Source organism: Odocoileus virginianus, chromosome 6, assembly GCF_023699985.2.
Source record: "Odocoileus virginianus isolate 20LAN1187 ecotype Illinois chromosome 6, Ovbor_1.2, whole genome shotgun sequence".
Lineage (NCBI taxonomy): Eukaryota > Metazoa > Chordata > Mammalia > Artiodactyla > Cervidae > Odocoileus > Odocoileus virginianus.
Genome location: NC_069679.1, coordinates 78638549 through 78660131, shown reverse-complemented (window position 1 = coordinate 78660131; position 21583 = coordinate 78638549). Strand labels below are relative to the sequence as shown.

General features: G+C 37.5%; 1 protein-coding gene across 7 annotated transcripts in view; it reads left to right on the top strand.

Annotated features, from left to right (window-relative positions):
- The window catches only part of CEP128 (centrosomal protein 128), a 484062-nt gene extending 465114 nt beyond the window's left edge, over positions 1–18948 (top strand). For all 7 annotated transcript variants that reach the window (XM_070469726.1, XM_070469720.1, XM_070469725.1 and 4 more), the window contains 2 exons: positions 11771–11879; positions 17805–18948. In XM_070469726.1, coding sequence (XP_070325827.1) covers positions 11771–11879; positions 17805–17932 — 237 coding nt within the window. In that variant the 3' untranslated portion in view covers positions 17933–18948. The remainder of the gene's footprint in view (positions 1–11770; positions 11880–17804) is intronic.
- Positions 18949–21583: the final 2635 nt, after the last annotated feature.

Genomic DNA, 21583 nt, shown 5'->3' with positions numbered 1-21583 from the left:
ATACAGTGTTTAGGTTGGTCATAGCTTTCCTTCCAAGGAGTAGGCATCTTTTAATTTCATGGCTGCAGTCACCATCCACAGTGATTTTGGAGCCCAGAAAAATAAAGTCTGTCACTGCTTCCACTTTTTCTCCTATTTGCCATGAACTGATGGGACCAGATGCCATGATCTTAGTTTTTTGAATGTTGAGTTTTAAGCCAGTTTTTTCACTCTCCTCTTTCACTTTCATCAAAAAGCTCTTTAGTTCCTCTTCATTTTCTGCCGTAAGGGTGGTGTCATCTGCATATCTGAGGTTGTTGATATTTCTTCCAGCAATCTTGATTCCAGCTTGTAATTCATCCAGCCCGGCATGTCGCATGATTTACTCTGCATTTAAGTTAAATAAGCACGGTGACAATATACAGCCTTGACATACTCCTTTCCTAATTTTAAACTAATTTTCCCTAAATTTAAATACCTAGAGTAATGAGCAAATTTGGGCTTGGAGTACAGAATGAAGCAGGGCAAAGGCTAATATGGTTTTGCCAAGAGAACACACTGGTCATAGCAAACACCCTCTTCCACCAACATAAGAGAAGACTTTACACATGGACATCACCAGTTGGTCAATACTGAAATCAGATTGATTATATTCTTTGCAGCCAAAGATGGCAAAGCTCCGTACAGTCACCAAAAGCAAGACCGGGAGGTGACTGTGGCTTGGATCATGAACTCCTTATTACCAAATTCAGACTTAAATTGAAGAAAGTGGGGAACACCACTAGACCATTCAGGTATGACTTAAATAAAATCCCTAAGGATTATACACTGGAAGTGACAAATAGATTCAAGGGATTATCTGATAGAGTGCCTGAAGAACTATGGATGGAGGTCCGTTATATTGTATAAGAGGCAGTGAATAAGACCATCCCTGAGAAAAAGAAAGGCAAAATGGTTGTCTGAGGAGGGCTTTCAAATAGCTGTGAAAAGAAGAGAAGCAAAAGGCAAAGGAGAAAAGGAAAGATATGCCCATTTGAATGCAGAATTCCAAAGAATAGCAAGGAGAGATAAGAAAGCCTTCCTCAGTGATCAATGCAAAGCAATAGAGGAAATCAATAGAATGGGAAAAACTAGAGATCTCTTCAAGAAAATTAGAGATACCGAGGGAACATTTCATGCAAAGATGGGAACAATAAAGTACAGAAATGTTATAGACCTAACAGAAGCAGAAGATATGAAGAGGTGGCAAGAATACACAGAAGAACTATACAAAAAAGATCTTCATGACACAGATAATCATGATGGTGTGATCACTCATCTAGAGCCAGACATCCTGGAACGAGAAGTCAAGTGGGCCTTAGGGGAAGCATCACTACAATCAAAGCTAGTGGAGGTGATGGAATTCCAGTTGAGCTCTTTCAAATCCTGAAAGATGATGCTGTGAAAGTGCTGCACTCAGTATGCCAGCAAATTTGGAAAACTCAGCAGTGGCCACAGGACTGGAAAAGGTCAGTTTTCATTCCAATCCCAAAGAAAGGCAATGCCAAAGAATGCTCAAACTATCACACAATTGCACTCATCTCATACGTTAGCAAAGTAATACTCAAAATTCTCCAAGCCAGGCTTCAACAGTATGTGAACACTGAACTTTCAGATGTTCAAGCTGGATTTAGAAAAGGCAGGGAGGAACAAGAGATCAAATTGCCAACATCCATTGGATCATCAAGAAAGCAGAGTTCCAGAAAAATATCTACTTCAGCGACTGGACTGAACTGAATTTTAAACTAGTCCATTGTTCCATGTCCGGTTCTAACTGTTGCTTCTTCACCCACATACAGGTCAGGATACAGGTAAGGTGATCTGGTATGCCCATCTCTAAGAATTTTCCATAGTTTGTTGTAGTCCACACAAAGGTTTAAGCATAGTCAACAAAGCAGAAGTAGATGGTTTTTCTGGAATTCCCTTACTTTCTCTGTGATCCAATGAATGCTGGCAGTTCGATCTCTGGTTCCCCTACCTTTTCTAAACCCAGCTTGTGCATCTGGAATTTCTCAGCTCAATACTGCTGAAGGCTAGCTTGAAGTATTATGAGTGGGACCTTGCTGGCATGTGAAATGAACACAGTTATCCAGTCATTTGAACATTCTCTGGCACTGCCTTTCTTTGGGATTGGAATGAATATTGGACCTTTTCACTGCTGAGTTTTCCAAATTTGCTGACATATTGAGTGCAGTACTTTAACAGCATCATATTTTAGGATTTTAAATACTTCAGCTAGAATTCCATCACCTGCAGTAGCCTTGTTTGTAGTAATGCTTCTTAAGCCCACTTTTATTTGGCTCTAGATGATGGACCATGCCATCGTCATTAACCTGTTCATTAATACCTGTTTTGTATAGTTCTTCTATGTATTCTTGCCACTTCTTAAACTCTTCTGCTTCTCTTAGGTCCTTCCTGTTTCTGTCCTTTATTGTGCCCATCCTTTCATGAAATGTTCCCTTGATACCTCCAGATTTCTTGATGAGATCTCTAATCTTTCCCATCGTACTGTTTTCCTCTGTTTCCTTGTGTTGTTCAGTTAAGAAAGACTTCTTATCTCTCCTTGCTATTCTCTGGAAGTCTGCATTCATTAGGGTCTTTAATTTTTTTTAACCTTATCAAACCCAGTCACCCTGACAAACCACATGCTTTCTTCACTGTTCCCAATGATTTGCTCAATAAGAGCATTAAGAAAGGAAAGATTGTGAAGAAATTTAACTGTAAAGATACCATTGTTAATCATATTGAATTCAAAATTCTAAATATATTAGGTACATCAGTTCAGTTCAGTTGCTCAGTCTTGTCCAAATCTTTGCGACCCCATTGACTGCAGCATGCCAGGCCTCCCTGTCCATCACCAACTCTTGGAGCTTACCCAAACTCATGACCATTGAGTTGGTGATGCCATCCAACCATCTGACCCTCTGTCGTCCCCTTCTCCTCCTGCCTTCAATATTTTCCAGTATCAGGGTCTTTTCAAATGAGTCAACTCTTCGCCTGAGGTGGCCAAAGTACTGGAGTTTCAGCTTCAACATCAGTCCTTCCAATGAATATTCAGGACTGATCTCCTTTAGGATGGACTGGTTGGATCTCCTTGCAGTCCAAGGGACTCTCAAGAGTCTTCTCCAACATCATAGTTCAAAAGCAACAATTTTTTGGTGCTCAGCATTCTTTATAGTCCAACTCTCACATCCATACATGACCACTGGGTAAACCATAGCCTTGACTAGACAGACCTTTGTTGACAAAGCAACGTCTCTGCTTTTTAATATGCTGTCTACTTTGGTCATAACTTTCCTTCCAAGGAGTAAGCGTCTTTTAATTTCATGGCTGCAGTCACCGTCTGCAGTGATTTTGGAGCCCCCCAAAATAAAGTCAACTACTGTTTCCACTATTTTTCCATCTATTTGCCATGAAATGATGGGACCGGATGCCATGATCTTAGTTTTCTGAAAGTTGAGCTTTAGGTCAACTTTTTCACTCTCCTCTTTCACTTTCATCAAGTAGTTCTTTAGTTCTTCTTCACTTTCTGCCATAAGGGTGGTGTCATCTGCATGTCTGAGGTTATTGATATTTCTCCTGGCACTCTTGATTCTAGCTTGTGCTTCATCCAGCCCAGTGTTTCTCATGATGTACACTGTATATAAGTTAAATAAGCACGGTGACAATATATAGCCTTGAGATACTCCTTTTCCTTTTTGGAACCAGTCTGTTGGTCCATGTCCAGTTCTAACTGTTGCTTCCTGACCTGCATATAGGTTTCTCAAGAGGCAGGTCAGGTGGTCTGCTATTCCCATCTCTCAGAATTTTCCAGTTTATTGTGATCCACAGAGTCAAAGGCTTTGGCATTGTCAATAAAGCAGAAATAGATATTTTTCTGGAACTCTCTTGCTTTTTTGATGATCCAGTGGATGTTGGCAATTTGATCTCTGGTTCCTCTGCCTTTTCTAAAACCAGCTTGAACATCTGGAAGTTCACGATTCCTGTATTGCTGAAGCCTGACTTGGAGAATCTTGAGCATTATTTACTAGTGTGTGAGATGAGTGCAATTGTGTGGTAGTTTGAGCATTCTTTGGCATTGCCTTTCTTTGGGATTGGAATGAAAACTGACCTTTTCCAGTCCTGTGGCCACTGCTGAGTTTTCCAAATTTGCTGGCATACTGAGTGCAGCACTTTCACAGCATCATCTTTCAGGATTTGAAAGAGCTCAACTGGAATTCCATCACCTCCACTAGCTTTGTTTGTAGTGATGCTTCCTAAGGCCCACTTGACTTCTCGTTCCAGGATGTCTGGCTCTAGGTGAGTGATAATGCCAGTTAACTGTCTTGTTAGTTTGTAATAAATATACCATAACATATTTATCCAAACAATCCTTGTTTCCTTTAAATAGTCACTTTAAGGGAATAAACATTGATTCTAGGAACCATCATTATAAAATATCTTTGTATCTCTACCTTTGTTCTTAAGTCAGTGACACATTTTTTTGAGTATCTTTGTTTATGGCAAATTTTTGCCCACTGTGAATATATTTGGTTTTTGAAAATGGATTAAAACCATGTAAAGCCAAGTCTGAAATGGGTTAACAAAACACACACACACAAAAACACACACAGAACAAAAACTGAGTATAATCCTTTTTATTTTTTAGTGAGTCACTAAGAATATTAAATTTTTATACCATAAAATAGCAATTGAATATAGGTAAATTTATCAAATGGCCTGATCCAACACAGTATTTTTTCATGAGTCTGTTCCTCTGTGGCTGAATGTGGCTTCATGTTTATTGTATTATGATATAATTTTGGAAAAGATGGTTTGCGTAGTTAGATGTTCTGATTGTTCAGTGGTTCTGCTTGGGTAGATTAGAATTTCAAAGTGTCAGTGCTGAGAAGTCTTAGGAGATGATCTTGCCCAGCTCTGTCATTTTCTTACATGAACAAACTGAGAATGGGAGAGTGACAGTCTCGTACTTCCAGCTTCCAGAGAGCAAACTTTCAAGAATATGATCATTATTGAGTTCCATATTGCATATGGCACCGTTCTGAACTATGAAGATTTGGATGGGTAGGTGGACATATAGAAAGAGGTGACCAAAGCCCCACCCTCATGGAAGTTAAAAGCTATATAATGGCAGCCACGCAGATTGAGTTATGGAAGGCTAACTTTTAAGGCTAACTTTTAAGTAAACTGTCTAGTTAGAACTTTCAGATAGGAGTAAAGTTTACTGAGGAAGAGGTTAAGCTTTTTCAAGCACTAATGGAGAGTTGGGAATTAAGAGTGGGGAGCAAACAGAGGAACAGTGCATTGTTAGGCTAGAGACAGATTCAGGAAAGCATTTCTGCCACAGATTCAGAAACGCATGTGTCTTCCTTTTCTCTAGGGGAAAAGTTGTATAAATTAAATTTAAAAAAAAAATTAAATGCAGCATTTGTCTTATAAACTTTGAACTTACAATATTTCTATGAGAAAAATACTTGGTGGGCATCATTAAATATTAATCATTAGAGATCAGTTTAGCAAAAAGATTTAGTCGGGTTGGAACAACTTTTAAGAAACCAATTACAATGTGTGTTATGAAAGAGAAGTGGATGAAACCCAGGGAAAATATTAGAAATTGCAAGTTCCTTCACCCAGTGGAATTTTTTCAGGGAATTATGGCTAAATAGCTTGTTGAGACTTAAGACAGTAATAAAAATAGGTCCCTGTGCTAAGGATGTAAGAGTTGGCAAAAAGCAAAAGCTTGCAAAGAATCTTCCCTTTTAAGCAATACTTCCTTTTTAATATTTAAGTATTTAATTGAAAAAAGGTTCAAATTAGAAATAGCCATCTTATGGTGACCCTGTAAACTTTACTTGCATAGAAAGTCCACAAATTAAATATCAATATGTAATTGGAGAATTTGAAGATATTGTTTTCATATTCTGACATGTTGATTTGTTCAAAAGGATTGGGAAATATTTTTCTTTTAGGGTGTTCTTCTAGGGATCATTTCATTATTTATTTCTAGGTAACCCTGGGGATTCTGGCAATCTTTTGAAGACTTGTAAGATGTTAAAACTTAAAGACATACAGCTGACCCTTGGACAACTAGGGAGTTAAGGGCACTGACCCTCAGTGCACTTGAAAATCCATTTGTAAATTGTAGTTAGCCCTCTGCATCCAAGGTATTATTCCTCATTCTTAGATTCAACCAACAGCAAATCATATTGTACTATAGTATATACTATTGGAAAAAAAAAATCTGTGTGTAAGTGGACACACGCAGTTCAAACATGTGTTGTTCAAGGGTCAACTCTTCATTGAGTCCCAACTGTATGCCAACAGCTACTTTAGAATGAGTTGACATGGGGCAAGTCGAGCCAGAACCATGGATCTGACTATTATGTTCAGATGTGAAATTCTAAAGGCCTCGGGGAGTTGGAAGACGCACAGATAGAAAGGAGAGTCATATTTTCAGTCAGCACTGGAAATCTGCACTCAATCATGCTTTCTATGTAAAATGTGAAAGAAAAGCATAATAAAAGGTTTCCCACTAAAAATGCTTAGATGATTATGGGCCAATAAGAGAAAGGAAAACTCAAGGGAAAGCAGACACACTCATATTTGCCCACTAATGCCTGGACTGAGAAAGACAGTGAGAAAGGACAGGAGCGGAGGTGTAGATCTGGGCATCTTGCTGAATGAACCAGATGGTGTAATGACAGCCTCAGAGTGTGCCTCCCAGAGGAAGGAGGAAGTCTACAAGGGTCGTCAAATCCTATTCATTCTTGCCAAGGTAGGGTTTTAAATTTCTGAAACGAAACCAACTGGCATCAAAGCATAGGTTATATCTTTTCTGTTTACAGAAAAAGAACCTCTTATATTTTTAATGATGCAACCAGCTTCTTGGCATATGACAGTTAAAAATATGGCACAATTTGGAAAATGCAGAAAAAAATTGAAAAGAAAATAATCTAGCAAATATTTTTAAAGATCTCTTTACCTAATTTAAAGGTGTATGTTTCCCAGTTCTTACTTATAAATATCTTTTTACATTGAAATCATTATTTGTTGATAATTTTATTTCCTCTTTTTTCATTTAACATTATATATATATATATATGAATTTTCTCTATGATCATCATTATTGTCATTATGGTTATGACATAGTTTATTTCCTAATCTCATGTTGTTGAAAATTTAAGGTTAATTTCAGCTTTTTTCTATTATAATCAATTGATTAATATCTTTGTATAAAAATCTTTGTCCATATCTTGAATTTATTAACCTAATCTAGATGCCTAGAAGTACTGGATGACACATTTTAAGACTGTTTATTTATATCCATTTTTATCTAAGTTGTCTAATTTATTGGCAGAGTTGTTCATATTTCCTAATTACCTTCTTAATGTCTATAGGCATAATAGTATATCCTCCTTTCATTCTACATATTGGTAATTTATATCTTCCCTCTTTTTTTCCTAGTCAGTCCCTGAAGAGATTTTTAGATTTTTATCACTCTTTAAAAAGAAAAAACAACAACCCAGCATGGGTTTAATTTTTTCACTGTTTTTCTGCTTTCTATTGAATTGACCTTTGCTCTTTATTATTTCCCTCCTTTTACTTAATTTAAGCTTAATTTGCTGTTCATTTTCTAGTTTCTTAAAGTAGAAACTTGGACTATCAATTTGAGGCTTCTTTTGTTATATACACATTTTAATGTTATACATATTCCTCCAAATACCCTTTTAATGCTTCCTCACACACTCTGATAATTTGTGCTTTTATTTCATACAAGTGAAATTTTTTAAAAGATTTTTCTTTTGATCTCTACTCATGAGTTACTTAGAAGTATGTTCTTTAATTTCTAAGTATTTGAGAATTTTCAGATATCTATCTGTTGATTTCTTCCGTCACTCCCTGTGGTCAGACAGCATCCTTTGTATAATTTCAGTCATCTTAAATTTATTGAGATTTGTTTTGCCACCAAGCATATAGTGTATTTTGGAGAATGTTGGATGTGCACTTGAAAAAATACTTGTAATCAGCTGTTTTGGGGTAGAGTATTCTATAAATACCAATTAGGTCTAGTTGGCCAGTCATGTTGTTCAACTCAATTCTTTATCTAAATGTTTTATGAGAGTTATTGAGTTAAATGAGTTACTGAGAGAGGAATGTTGAAATATCCAACTATAATTATGTATGTGCTTATACTCAGTCGTGTTGACTCAGCGACCCCATGGACTGTAGCCCCCCAGGCTTCTCCATCCATGGGATTTTCCAGGCAAGAATGCTGTAGTGGGTTACCATTTCCTTCTCCAAGGGTTCTTCCCAGCCCAGGAATCAAACCCATGTCCCTTGCATCTCCTGAACTGCAAGCCAATTCTTTACTGCTGAGCCACAGGGGAAGCCCAATAAGTATAATTATAGATTTGCCTACTTTTTCCTTATAGTTCTACCAGTGTTGCTTCATATGTTTTGACACTGTGTTGATATATACATACAATTTAGGGCTGTTATCCCTTTTCCTTAAATTTTTTTACTTATTCAACAACTCATATATCTATTTTCATATGTAGAAAATAAGGAAGTATAATACAGTTGACCCTTGAACAACTTGGGTTTGAACTGTGTATGTCCACTTATATGCAGATCTTTTGTCAATAGTAAATACTGCAGTACTACACAATCTGCAGTTGATTGAATCCATGGATGCAAACTATGGATACAGAGTGCCAACTACAAGTTATATAAGGATTTTTGACTGAACAGAGGGTCAGCACCCCTAACCCCTGTATTGTTCAAGGGTCAACAGTATAGCCTTTCCTTTCCAGCAAACCTATAATGAGTGACTTCCAGTTTCTTATGAAATTCTCATAATTAATGAAAACTGTCTATCACTTGCTTAAAACCTCTGGCTTTCATCTTAAATGAAACTGAACTCCCTTTTGGTACATGCAGACTGATGATCTTAAGTCATTTTAGGATTAAGCTCATGGTTTCCGCTCAGAATAAATGGATTTTTATAAATGTGTGTGTGTGTGTATGCATGCATGTGTGAAGTGAAAGTTGCTCAATCATGTCTGACTCTTTTGCAACCCCATGGACTATACACTCCATGGAATTCTCCAGACCAGAATACTGGGGTAGGTAGCTTCTCCAGGGGATCTTCCCAACCCAGGGATCAAACCCAGGTCTCCCACATTGCAGGCAGATTCTTTACCAGCTGAGCCCCCAGGGAAGCCCAAGAATACTGGGGTGGGCAGCCTATCCCTTCTCCAGGGGTCTTCCCAACCCAGGAATCAAACTGGGGTCTCCTGCACTGCAGGCAGAGTCTCTACCAGCTGAGCCACCAGGGAAGTCCATGCATGCATATATATATGCACATATTTAGTCTTTTAACCTTTCTTTTGGATTTCATACATATAAATGTGACAAAGAAATAAAATATAAACTTGGTACTTTGTGTGTGTGTGTGTGTGTGTGTGTGTGTGCTAAGTCGCTTCAGCTGTGTGTCCAACTCTTTGCAACCCCATGGACTGTAGCCCACCAGGCTCCTCTGTCCATGGGCTTCTCCAGGCAAGAATACTGGAGTGGGTTGCCATTTCCTTCTCCAACTTAGTGCAGAGAACAACAGCTAATTCATCAAATAGTCATGCTACCTGAGGCCTTTCTACTTTGAGGAAACTGGGCCACCTCAGTTGAGGTCAGTGCCTCAGCCACGTCCGACTCTTCACAACCCCACGGACTGCCTGCAGTCATTTCATCCAGGACCTTCTTGATCCCTTCGTCTCCCTTCTCCAGGACCTTGATCCCCTCGTCTCCCTTGACCCCACAGTCATCCTCAGTTCCTGTCTTTGAATTGCTGTTCCCACTTCTGTGTTTGTGCTGCTCCAGCCTGTTTTCCACAGAGGCCAGAATAACCTTTGAGAAATACACATCAAAGCATATCATTCCTCTCCTCAAAACTGTCGATTACCTTCTGATCGTACCTAAGGAAAAAAATCCGCAAGCCAAATCGCACCTCAGGACCTCACTGTAGTCACTCCCCAGGCTCAGAGTGCCCTAGCCATGGGCTTTCCCTCAGTTCTTCACACCGAACTCTTTCTTACCTCAGCATCTGCACATGAGTCTAGAACACTGCTTTCTCACCACCTCGCTGGAACCCCTCACCTCCTACTTTTTCCATCCTCCACCTATGAGTTTTCATCTGGCTGATTCATTGATTCGTACTCAGCACTCAAGTATCGCCTTCAGTATCACCTCCAGAGGTAACTTCTCTGGACCTCAAATCTAAATGTAGTTCTTCCTATTATTTACTCTTCTTCTTATAGTTCTTACCAGAGTTTTTAACTGCATTGTGTTTTGTATAGTTTGTTTAATGTTTTTCTCTTCTGCCTTCCTGAAGCTTTCAGAATCATTTACATCGATGTTTTATATTTGCTCTTTGACCAGCACATAGTAGGTGCCAAATAAGTAACTGTTGAATGAATGAATGAGTATGAGGAAGAAAAATGAAGTGTAGTAAATAATTAGAAAATATTTAAGAGGGAAAAATGCAATTTTTACTATATATCAATGAAAGGTATATTAAAGCATCTATTTTCTAACCTATTTAGTTAGTAAAATTATTCAAAGGTATAATTCCCTTTTTTCAGCTAAGATTTGAGGAAAAGGACAATTTCATACAATCCACAAGGATTCATTTTTGTTTATTTATTAAATATTGTTGAATGAGTAAGAATATTTATAATCATGGAAAGCAGTCTAGGTAAATGTATTTAAAATCATTGAATTGTTTTTACTGACACAGTATTTCCATCCAAGAATTTGTCATAAGGAATATTGCTAAACATGGGAAAGTTTATATATTTAAAGATATTTTTCACAGTGTTTTTCATAAAACGTTGGAAACCACCTAAATGCCCAGAAAAGTAATACCTGAGTAAAGCATAGTATATTCACTAGATAGTATATGAGTGGAGGAAAAACAAGTGAAAGCGTTAGTCACTCAGTCGTATTCAACTCTTTGCAAACCCATGGAACCCGTAGCCCGCCATGGTCCTCTGTCCATGGAATGCTCCAGACAAGAATACTGGAGCGGGTTGCCATTTCCTTCTTGAGGAGATCTTCCTGACCCAGGGATCATACCTAAGGCTCCGGCATTGCAGGCAGATTCTGTACCATCTGAGCCACCAGGGGAGCCCACATGTGAGTAACCTAAGCTAAAGGTAAAAGTAACATAAGCTAAATATAATGATTTTCTAAAACTTTATCTTAGTGCTGTTGTTGTTTAGTCGCTGTCGTGTCTGACTCTGTGCGACCCCATGGACTGTAGCCCACCAGGCTCCTCTGTCCATGGATTTCCCAGGCAAGAATACCGGAGTGGGTTGCCATTTCCTCCTCCAGGGGATCTGCCTGACCCAGGGGTCAAACCCTTGTCTCCTGCATTGACAGGCAGATTCTTTACCACTGAGTCACCAAGGAAGCCCATTTATATTATTAAGTGTAAATAAATGAAGAACACAGAGTTTTACAGTAAAATTTACAAATCTTATCCACAGGGAAAAAAAGTCTGGAAAGAAGTCTGTCACACTGTTATGGCTTTAGGTGATTTCCTTCTCTCTCTCTTTTCGTAGACTATAATATTACATTATGGTATAATATAGCTTGTATCTTGAGGTTCAGTTTTATTTTCAGTACATTTAAGTGAATCCTGAGCCTCACATATTGTGATGATTTGAACTGAAATGCCCATGCTCTCTTTTTTCAGGATGACAGAAACTTTGCTGAAAGCTCCCATGCTCATGGGTTAGATCAGTCATCTTGTTGGCAGGATCACAGTCGCTTCCTGTCTAGTCCACGATTTTCCCACTTGAACTGTAAGTAATGATGCCCAGTACTAGCTTTTAGATTGGATTTAAGAAAATTCAGTTCATGGAAAGATTAAAATGAAAGACCAGAACGTGATAGTAATATTCATGTTGTAATTTTGAAAAAATTTTCATTATGAATCATACAAACAATGCCCAAGTACATTTATAATATTAACCAACTTACTAAAAATATATGGAATCCCTTCCTTTTAGACTTTACACTTCTCACAAACCTTAAAACTGAATCACCAAATCACCAAATTTTTTTGGCATGGAGATTGCTAGTAACTGTGGATGAGTGAGTAAGGAAGTTAGATTGTATTGTAATAAAATCCAAGTCTTCAAAATGTAGAAAAACTATTCAGAAATATCTAATTTTGTACAAAGAATAAGGATATGAAAACTATTATTGTGTAGGTTTCATTCTGTGAATAACACACTGTAAATATTAATAAAAGGTTATAACATCAGCACAGTGTGAGTCTGTTGACCCAGAATACCTTCTCCCACCACTTATACTTCACCTTGGATGCAGTGTCTTTAAAAAAACCTTCAGAACTCATGGTTTTAAGTATGGTTGCTGTTATGAGTGCTCACAATGCATTACAAATTCCTTTGAAAACTTTATTGGAATAATTATGGAATTATTTGCTATTCAAGTGACATTTTATTTACTGATTCTTCTCTTCACCCAAGAGTGAACTCCATGATAGGAGTGATGTTTATACACCACTGTTTCCTCAGCATCCTATATGGAACTTGGCACATAGTAAATGTTCAGTTAATGTAAGATGAATGAGTATATGAATTTTTTTATTTCAAGTCCACTTTTATCCGAGTCATTTGGGATTCAAATGTTAACAGATTCTTATTTAGATCATTTAGCTCTTCAGTTTTCCATGGATATAGAGTTTGTACATTCAGTTGGACAATGCTGTCATTTTAAAAAGCTAGGCTTCTATAAAATAAAATATCAAAATTAGCCACAAAGAAGTAGGTCAAATAGAAAAAAATAACTCTCATTTTTTCTGATTTATATTCATGGATTCATTGAATAAATATTTATCAGTTTCTGACAAATGGTTTGGCTTCCATTATATCATGATTATTTTATTCCAACAGCTAAGCATTTTCCCTTTCCTGTCCTAACCATTTTGCCAAGTGATTTTATATATTTTCATAAGCCCTCTGCTATTCTAATCTGGCAGTCACCCTTCAATTTGGATCATATCTCAGGTTGGTTCTGGTACCTCAGAATATGATATATATGTAGTTATACAAAATTTTTATTTCTCATATTAAGCAATGGAAAAATTTCCTCAGGTCTATTTGATGTATGAAAACATGGAAGAGGAGGAGGGTGGAGACCAAGCACCAAAAAACAACATGGTATCCCATCCTTAAGACATCTAAGAGCTCAGAAATAGACAGCACCAGGATATGAGCGCAGAGGTCTTTGTTCTACTGGTATTTAACTTTGCCTTTAAAACTTGCAGGAGGCTCCTTAGAAAGGTTCCTCTTAAGAAGGTGGCTCGAAGACATCAAGGGGAAGACATCCGCATCGTTAGAAGTTTATTCAATATTACGGCAGGCGGTAAAAGAGCCTGTATTTGGCTTTTCACTCAGTAGCATTTCATGACTAACATTGGTCATTTCCTAAGATGTAATACTCACAGGCTGCTATAGGCTTCTATATAAATATACTGACAGAAACTTAAGTAAGAATAAGAAAAAAATATCATTGAGAACATTATTTGGATGAGAAAATACTTTATTAGTCTATATTATACAATCTGAGTGAAAAACTTAGCTTAAAAAGTAAACCTCTTTATTAATTTATTGATTATTTATACATAACCATATATTTTTCTATTCTTCTTTTTAAGAAGTTTTATGATTTTCCTCCCAAACCTACCTCCTCCATGTTTTTAAGGATACTTTAAAAAGTTTAATCCTAGGTACCTATTGTTACTCATTTTAGGTGATTTAATAAACATTTCTGGAAATAATATTTATTCTAATTTACTTTTCTGATGAACTTTGAATTTTCTGTATGTTTTTCATGATGGCTTTTGGAATTGAATTATGATCACCCTGAATACATCTCCATTTTTGTGGTACAGACAGTTTCAGCTTAATTATAGAAATTGTCCTGTCCTGAAAATTTTCTTGACACTACAAAATTAAAAAGGAGATTTGTCAGATCAACAAGGAGAAAAATGGAGCCTGCAGTAAGTTGATAATACAGGGAACAGAAGACACCTTAAAAATATCATTAATGCCCTCAGAGATATGAGGAAATTGTGCAGCCACTAAAAAGCAAGATACTGTAAAAAAGGAGCATGAGTTAAGAGATCTCGGAAATTTTAAATATGATACTAGAAAGGTGGAAAACAACAAAGTTGAGAAACCTCAAAGAAAGCAGAAGATAAGGAAAAAAGGGCAATAGAAGAGATAAGATATTCAGAAAAACCAATATAGGAAGGACAGACCGTGATTAGTGAGAGTCCTGGAAAGAGAGAAGAAACAAAACAGAACAAAGGCCAGAAGTGGGCAGATGACACGGCCTACCCAATAAATGGCTATTGCCCAGCTGTCGCCCTGAGATTTTTTTCTTCCCCTTCCTTCTGTATGGATGGATGGCCATGTTTCTTTGGTCACCCCAGGCCTTCCTCTGCTGGTTTCAGTTCTTTTGCAGGAGCACATCCAAGAAAAGGAGGTAAATATTTTCATTTTCATATTTCTGAGAATGGGTTTCTTCCATTCACACCTGACTGAGACTTTGCTGGCTATAAAATTCTGGGTTAAAAAAGACTTTCCTTCTGAAGTCATCACACAATTATCTTCCAAAATCTAGTGTTGCTATTGAAAAACCTTCTGTCTTTTTCGTTTGACTCCCATTCCTCTGACATGATCATTTTCACCATTGCTATCCCCCTGCACCCCTGGCCCGGCAACTTTTAGGATTGTCTCTTTAACTTCCATGAGTTTTGTGATGGTATGCCTCCCCATGTGTCTTCTACCTATTTGCTCTGGGGTGTTTTTAATCTAGACACTTATATTCTTCAGTTCTGTCATAGGGAAAGAAGAAGCACAAGATTCCACCAGGAAAAGCTTTAGGAAATAAATTTTTTAAAAAACTGGATAGATTATTGAGTCATTTGAGCACTTAGAAAAACTACTAGTAGGCACATGACAAGTCTAATTGAGCTATTAGAAACAACTGAGGATGGTTATGGAGAAAGAGTAAATAAAAAATAGATAAATAAATAAAAACACAGGTCAATTAATAACTCCAGGAAAAAAAAATGAAAAGAAACATTGTCAGAGTAGTCCTATTAGGTTTGTATACGCCACATTTACAGTCAATATAAATACTCACTATTGACATAACTGGAAGTCCAGACGTAACTATATAGGGAGGGTGGGGTAAAGGGAAGTGGATGGGTGTGGGTATGTCTAAAAATGATAACTCAGAAAATAGCAATATAAGCTTCTTTTTCTTTCAAAAATTGAAGTAAATATGGAAAATAAAACTAAAAGAGTTGATTGTGGTTGACTCCAGGGAGCAGGTATGTGGGGTTGGGAGGGATGGGGCAAGAGACCGCAGTCTTTCTGTGTAGTCCTTTGGTGCTGTTTGATATGTGTATGTATGGACGCTCTGGCTAAAAAGGAATCTTATAAAAATAGAATGCTACTAAGAAAACTCCAGCTTTTATGTCTGACTAGCATGTGCTGGATTTTCTTGTTAACTTCTGAATGCAGCATGAAAGCTGGGGGTGGGGGGTGGGGGTAAGAGCAGCTGAGACCTGTGTGGAGACAAGGAGGGTAACTGAGGTGCTGAGGTTGACACGGGTATCTGAGCCCACGGAACAGGCTCCTTCTGATTCGGGTTGGGATTTGCCCTGGATGAGGCTCTTTTGTCTGTGCTGAAGATGCTAAGGCACTCATCCTGCTGACTTCAGTGCCCCGTCAAAACTGTGACCGAAAGCGCAGAATCACTGACCACGGAAAAACAAAGGAAATGGGAAAATACTGCATAATTTGTGGTCTCTGAAATGACCCAGCCTTAATGAAAGTTTGTTTTCAGTAGTAATTTATGTCAGCTTTGTGTAGTTCAGGTCAATTCAAGAAAAGGTAGATGCTTCCCTGCCAGGAAGAAGGGGAGAAATGTATAAATTGTAAGTTTATATGACCATTGGAAATAGGAACACAGAAATTCATTATTTAAAGCCATGATTACTACCAAATTTATCCTGGCTGGCTGGAAGCTATGGCCGTGATTCAGGACACTCTTTTAGAAGGCTTGGATTCCATTACCTGTATCCTGTAGACAGTGGGGGCTTAGTAAGGGAGACTCATAATGCCAGCTTTGGAAACTGTCATTTTTTACTTTTTTGTAAGTAGTGACTGACCACTGGTCTCCATGTATAGCTCCTTGTAGGCTAAAAGACACAACTTCAGGACAAGGCTTTCACTTCCAGGGCCCAGACCAGACTGGATTGGAGTGAAGTCTGAAGCAAACTGAAAACTTCTCAAAGTCTCGAGTTCTTTGAGATTCAAATGTGAAATGTTCATGGAGTTGGTATCTATAAACTCAATTTTAAACATAAATGCAAATTGTAATTTTTCTATAATTCTAGCATTGTTGTAAATAATGTTTATTTAAATAAATAATCCCAGAAAGAAAGGACTGTGGTTTTTCATGGGGTTACTTTAGGAGTTGAAAGTGAATCTTACATATTAATTTAACTTGAGATTCTTAGAAAAGCAAATCAATGAAAGTTAATAAAAAAGAACTTTTTTTTTTTCATTTCCTTAACCTCAGATCATACTGCTCTAAAAAGAAAAGTTAGTGTACTTAATATGTGTTAAAGGTGAAATGATAGAACGTACCTGGACCAGGACTTTATGTTAGTGAATGGGAGGTTATAACTGAGCTGAAACCTGAATGGCAAGAAGAATCAGCTGAGTTAAAACTGAGTGGGAAGCATTTTGCTAATCCAGGGGCAGAACTGGAAAGACCCCAGAAGGAGGAAAAGAGGGAGGAGAATGAGTGAGGGAGAGAGTGATTGGCAGAGAGCATGGTAGGAGATGAGGTCCCATGGCAGTCTTTTCAGCCTCCATCAGATGTTTGGATTTTGTTCTAATTTCGCGGGGAGGCCATGGCGGGTGGGGAGGGAAGGGATAATGCAGCAGAGTGACATAATCTGATGAACATTTTAGGAAGACAGTTCCGGTGTGTGGAAAATGGGGCAAGATGAAAATAGGAGAGAAAATGGTGGCTTGCGCTGGGATGATGCTATTAATAACAGAGATGGTGTGAAGCAGAAGGACTCAGGTGAAATGGAAGGCAGACTCCTCAGAACTTACCCTTAAGTGGGACGGGTCCAGCAGGCAGGCCACAGGAAGGAAGGAACCAAGGTTTCAGAAATTGGATGGATGAGTATGTCATTTTCTAAGATGAAGAAGAGCAAGGGCTAGGCAGGCATCAGAGATGAAGAAACGAAGTGGGAGGACTGACCGATACATCTGGATATAGGCATCGAGCTCAGAAGAGAGGCAAGAGGTGGTAGAAAAAGAGTAAACCTAGATTCCATATCTAGTCTCAGTTTGCTTTTGTGTAAAACAGAAGTTTCTATAAAAAGGAAGCCCTTCAGATTTCTTCTAAAATCGTGCGCTTTAATGTCACTGTATACTGATCAACACCCGCCTTCTACCCTCACTCTTCAAATCCAAAACAAACATATGACATGAATATGTGGGGTTTTTTTAATATAGTAAATTATTTTATTCCTCAATTGAATATTTGGTAGTCCATGTAAAGCTTATAGAAAACTAGTAATCAAATGCAATGATTACTTACAGCTTTGTCAAGCCAGGGATTATATTCATCCGGGTTTCTTTTTCTCTTTTCTCTTACCTTGCCAGCCTTTACCCAAAGAACAGTTGCTCCAGACTCACCTTCAATCAAGGAAGATGCCCCAAGTTTACTGATGGATGGAAGAAGTCCACAACCCAGAAAGGAGGAATACAAAAGCAAAAATAGCAAAATGTAATTAGTTACTCTCCCTGAGCGTTTTACAAATAATAGTATATGTATCCTTGCCACAGTTTGGCCCAGATAATCTAGCAGACCTGTCTGCAGCATCTGCTCTTCAGCATTGCCAGACACTGGCTGAAGTACAATGCAATTGGTCTTCGTGGATGATAAAAGTTAAGCCAATCCAAGTAATATCAGCTCATGAATGACATACGGCTAACTTACTGGCAGCTTACACCAGCAGAGAAAGAAGAATATTTTTCACCTTGCATTTTCCACTTTCAGGTGTAGTCAGTCACATTTTTCTGACCAAAATTTGGATTTATAATTGAGGTCTTTCAAAAATGACTGGCTGAAAAATAGGAAAATTAGTTCTCCTTGAGGCAGAAGTTTCTGGCACTTTGAATTCAGGGAGCATTTGTATACAAGTGATTTTATTTTGATGCTTTCTCCCTCATAAATGATCATGTGTTATAACATGTCATGGAGATATGCATATATAATATTAGACAGTCCACTTTATAAATGCTCAGGATTGTTAACATCCATCATCTCAGCAGTCTGTTACTACATGCAGTATCTTAAAATTATTTCCAATCATCCATTTTTGTAACAATGAAGAATTTACAAATGAAATCTGAATTGTTAAGAGTTATAAAGAATTTGTAGCATAATTTATTTATTTGTCTTTTTGTGGCCAAAAATCCCCCTGTGATCACTCTGGTCATATCCTGGACCATCTTTGGTTTACTCTGACCAGAATCATAGCACCAAACTCCTGTGTCCATGAGATTTACTTGCCAAGAGTTCTAGTATAATCTGGTACTATCTGTCTGAACACTTTGAGTATCTAAGAGTCTTTCTCAACATCAGTGTTTTTAAGAACCTATTCTCTTTACATGCGGATTTACCAGTGAAGAAAGATTTTTATTAAATGCTAAATAAAAGTAAACATCCAGGAACTAAATCCCACTGGGTCATGATGGAAAGATTCTGAATGAAGACAAGGACAATAAAGCAGTATCTTCATAATGTGCATTACATTTTGTGTTTGTTCAAATCTACTTGCTTTTTAGATCTCTCACATTTCATAAAGATGTTTCTTGTTCTACTCAAGATGTGTTTTCCTAACTTACCATATTTAAATGTGCAGAATAAATGGCATTCTCCATGAACTCAAAGGCAACAGTTACTACAGAAGACAGGATGTTTTATTTCACAATTTACCAGTACAACGTATACAACCTCTGATAATGCAGCCATGCATTTTATCATTTGTTCATTCCCAAAATCTTTTACTGACTTGTTGCTATAGGCTAATCACGGTGTTAGAAGGAAAAAGAGACCCCAAAACAGGTGCGCATGTCCCAAACTTTATTTGGCATTAGGAGTTATATGAGAAAGGAGTGATGTGTTCATGCTGGCTGGAGAAATTCTGAGTAGACACCACTAAGCAGGCTTGGTTTGGTTGTGTCTAACCTTAACCTTGAGACTTGGAGCTGCTAATGTGCTAACGAGCACCAGAGGTTTCAGTGCAAGTGGAATTATTACTCTTTAGTAATATCTGGGATATTGAGAAATTATGTCAGTATTTTCACTGATGTTTTAACTAATACCATTTTTATCTATGTGGATCTAAATGACTGGGAAGAAAACAAGAGAGAAATTAACAGGTTTTGCTTAAGTCCTACAGGTAGATGTTAGATAACTTTTCATTGAATGCATTAGTAGGAACTTCATGTGGTCTGTTCTATTTAATAGAAACTGATCTAAAACATTATTAGCTTTTTGTGGGGTACAAAAAAGGATTATTAGCTTTCTAAAAAACTCTGTGGTCATTAAAAAAGTTACATCAGGCCAGTTAAGCCTGAAAAGTGGAGGTAGCTCAGATTATGTACTTGGCACATCCTTGAAAACATGTTAGGTGATGATTTTATAACAGAAAAGGATCTTATAAAAGGGCTTTTTTTTTTAATCTGGAAAAAAAAAAATTAAAGCATTGTATATTACTGAAGTCCCTATACTACACTTGGATGAATGAAAGGGTCTGACTTTAAGTATGGAACACACAAGAACTTCAAAGACAAAGTCAACTTTTTGTGAGCAACAGTTTTGTCAAAATACCTTGGCCCTCTGCTTATGTGGAGTTAAATCCAAGGACCTGTCTCCTCTGAGGATTTTTCCCATCTCTTGCAGTCACCATAAGCTTGAGTTGGAAATTTAAAAGGAATGCTAAGGAAACACTAATAGTTTGGTTTGTACATTTCAAAAGCCAGAACAGTTTTCCCTTTACTCACCCCTTTGGCAGGATAACGTGATATCAGCCCCATTGAGCTGAGGCTGGTCGGCCATGTTGCTTGTAGCACTAGGATATTGGACAGGATAAACCTTATTCTGGAGATGATCGTGGTCCCAGACTTAATTTGAAGATTGACCTTTTCGGTTTAATAATTTTGATTCTTCTGGCCATCTTTCTCCCTAAACACACTAAACTTCCACTGAAGTTACTGAAGGCTGCAGATGGGAGAAGCACAGCTGGGAGAAATCTGGCTTGATGTTTTTCCCATTGGCTAAGGTTATTATTATTTCCTTGACTAATGTCTGATTTGAAGGCTGGAAACCAGTTGGTTATATAACATCTTATGCATCCAGCTTACCAGAATCACAAAGTTTCCTTCTTGTTACAGTTTACATATTTTTACTAATAGGTATATTTACTATTACATATTTTTACTATAGCTGAACAAAACCGTGCCCATAAGGCATTTGAATTGAAAGGTTATGTGGATAAAAAGCACCTCCTTGCTTAGCTAAGAATGCAGTTAAGCCTCTTTTTCTTCATTTTCCTCCTTTAACTGTGGCAAATGCATAAGGCTCAGGTCAGAGGTATGTAAAGCATTCTTATAATCACAGTGATTATCACATGTTCCCTAATCTATATCGAATCTTATCATTAAAAAACAAATAACTGTTTTGTGTAGGACTTAAATCTTCCATATAACTAGGTGTTGTATTTACTTTGCAAACCCCTTTTTAGGAAGGGGTAAATATCTAAAATTGTTTTACTGAGAATTTGTACTATAAGCCCAACTACACATTATATGGTGAAGGCCAAGAATATAAATGATCATTGAGGAAGCTATTCCTTTTTCAACATTCTTACACCCCTCCCCAAACAAAATGTCCCAGTGTTTTCTCTCAATTTAAAACAAAAAACAGAAAATTTGTGATTTTCATGGCCTTCAAATGAGGAAGCTGTCCTCACGAAAGCATCTGGTTTTCTTGGATCAAAACTAAAGCATGAACCTTAAGCTGGAAAGTAAGTTTGGGAAAGTTTGTATATAAAGGCATTTCATGCTCTGAAGTATGATTTGAAAATAGTCACATCTTTCAACTTTTAAGTTCTTGAAAGTTTAGCAGTAAAAACATATCAGCTTATTCCCTATTTGAGGAAAGAAATTCAAACCATGAAAGATTCCATTTAGTTTCATTTCCATTCAAAACACAACACATCTCATTTAAGGCTAAGAGAAATGCTTACATCTAGAAGCAGAACTTTGGATTCTAAGCCCCCAAATAAATTTCAGGGAAGTCTCCCTTGCTTTTGATCAGTAACAAAGTAAACGAATCTGCTGTGCTCTGGTAAAAACCAGCTGAACCACTTCAA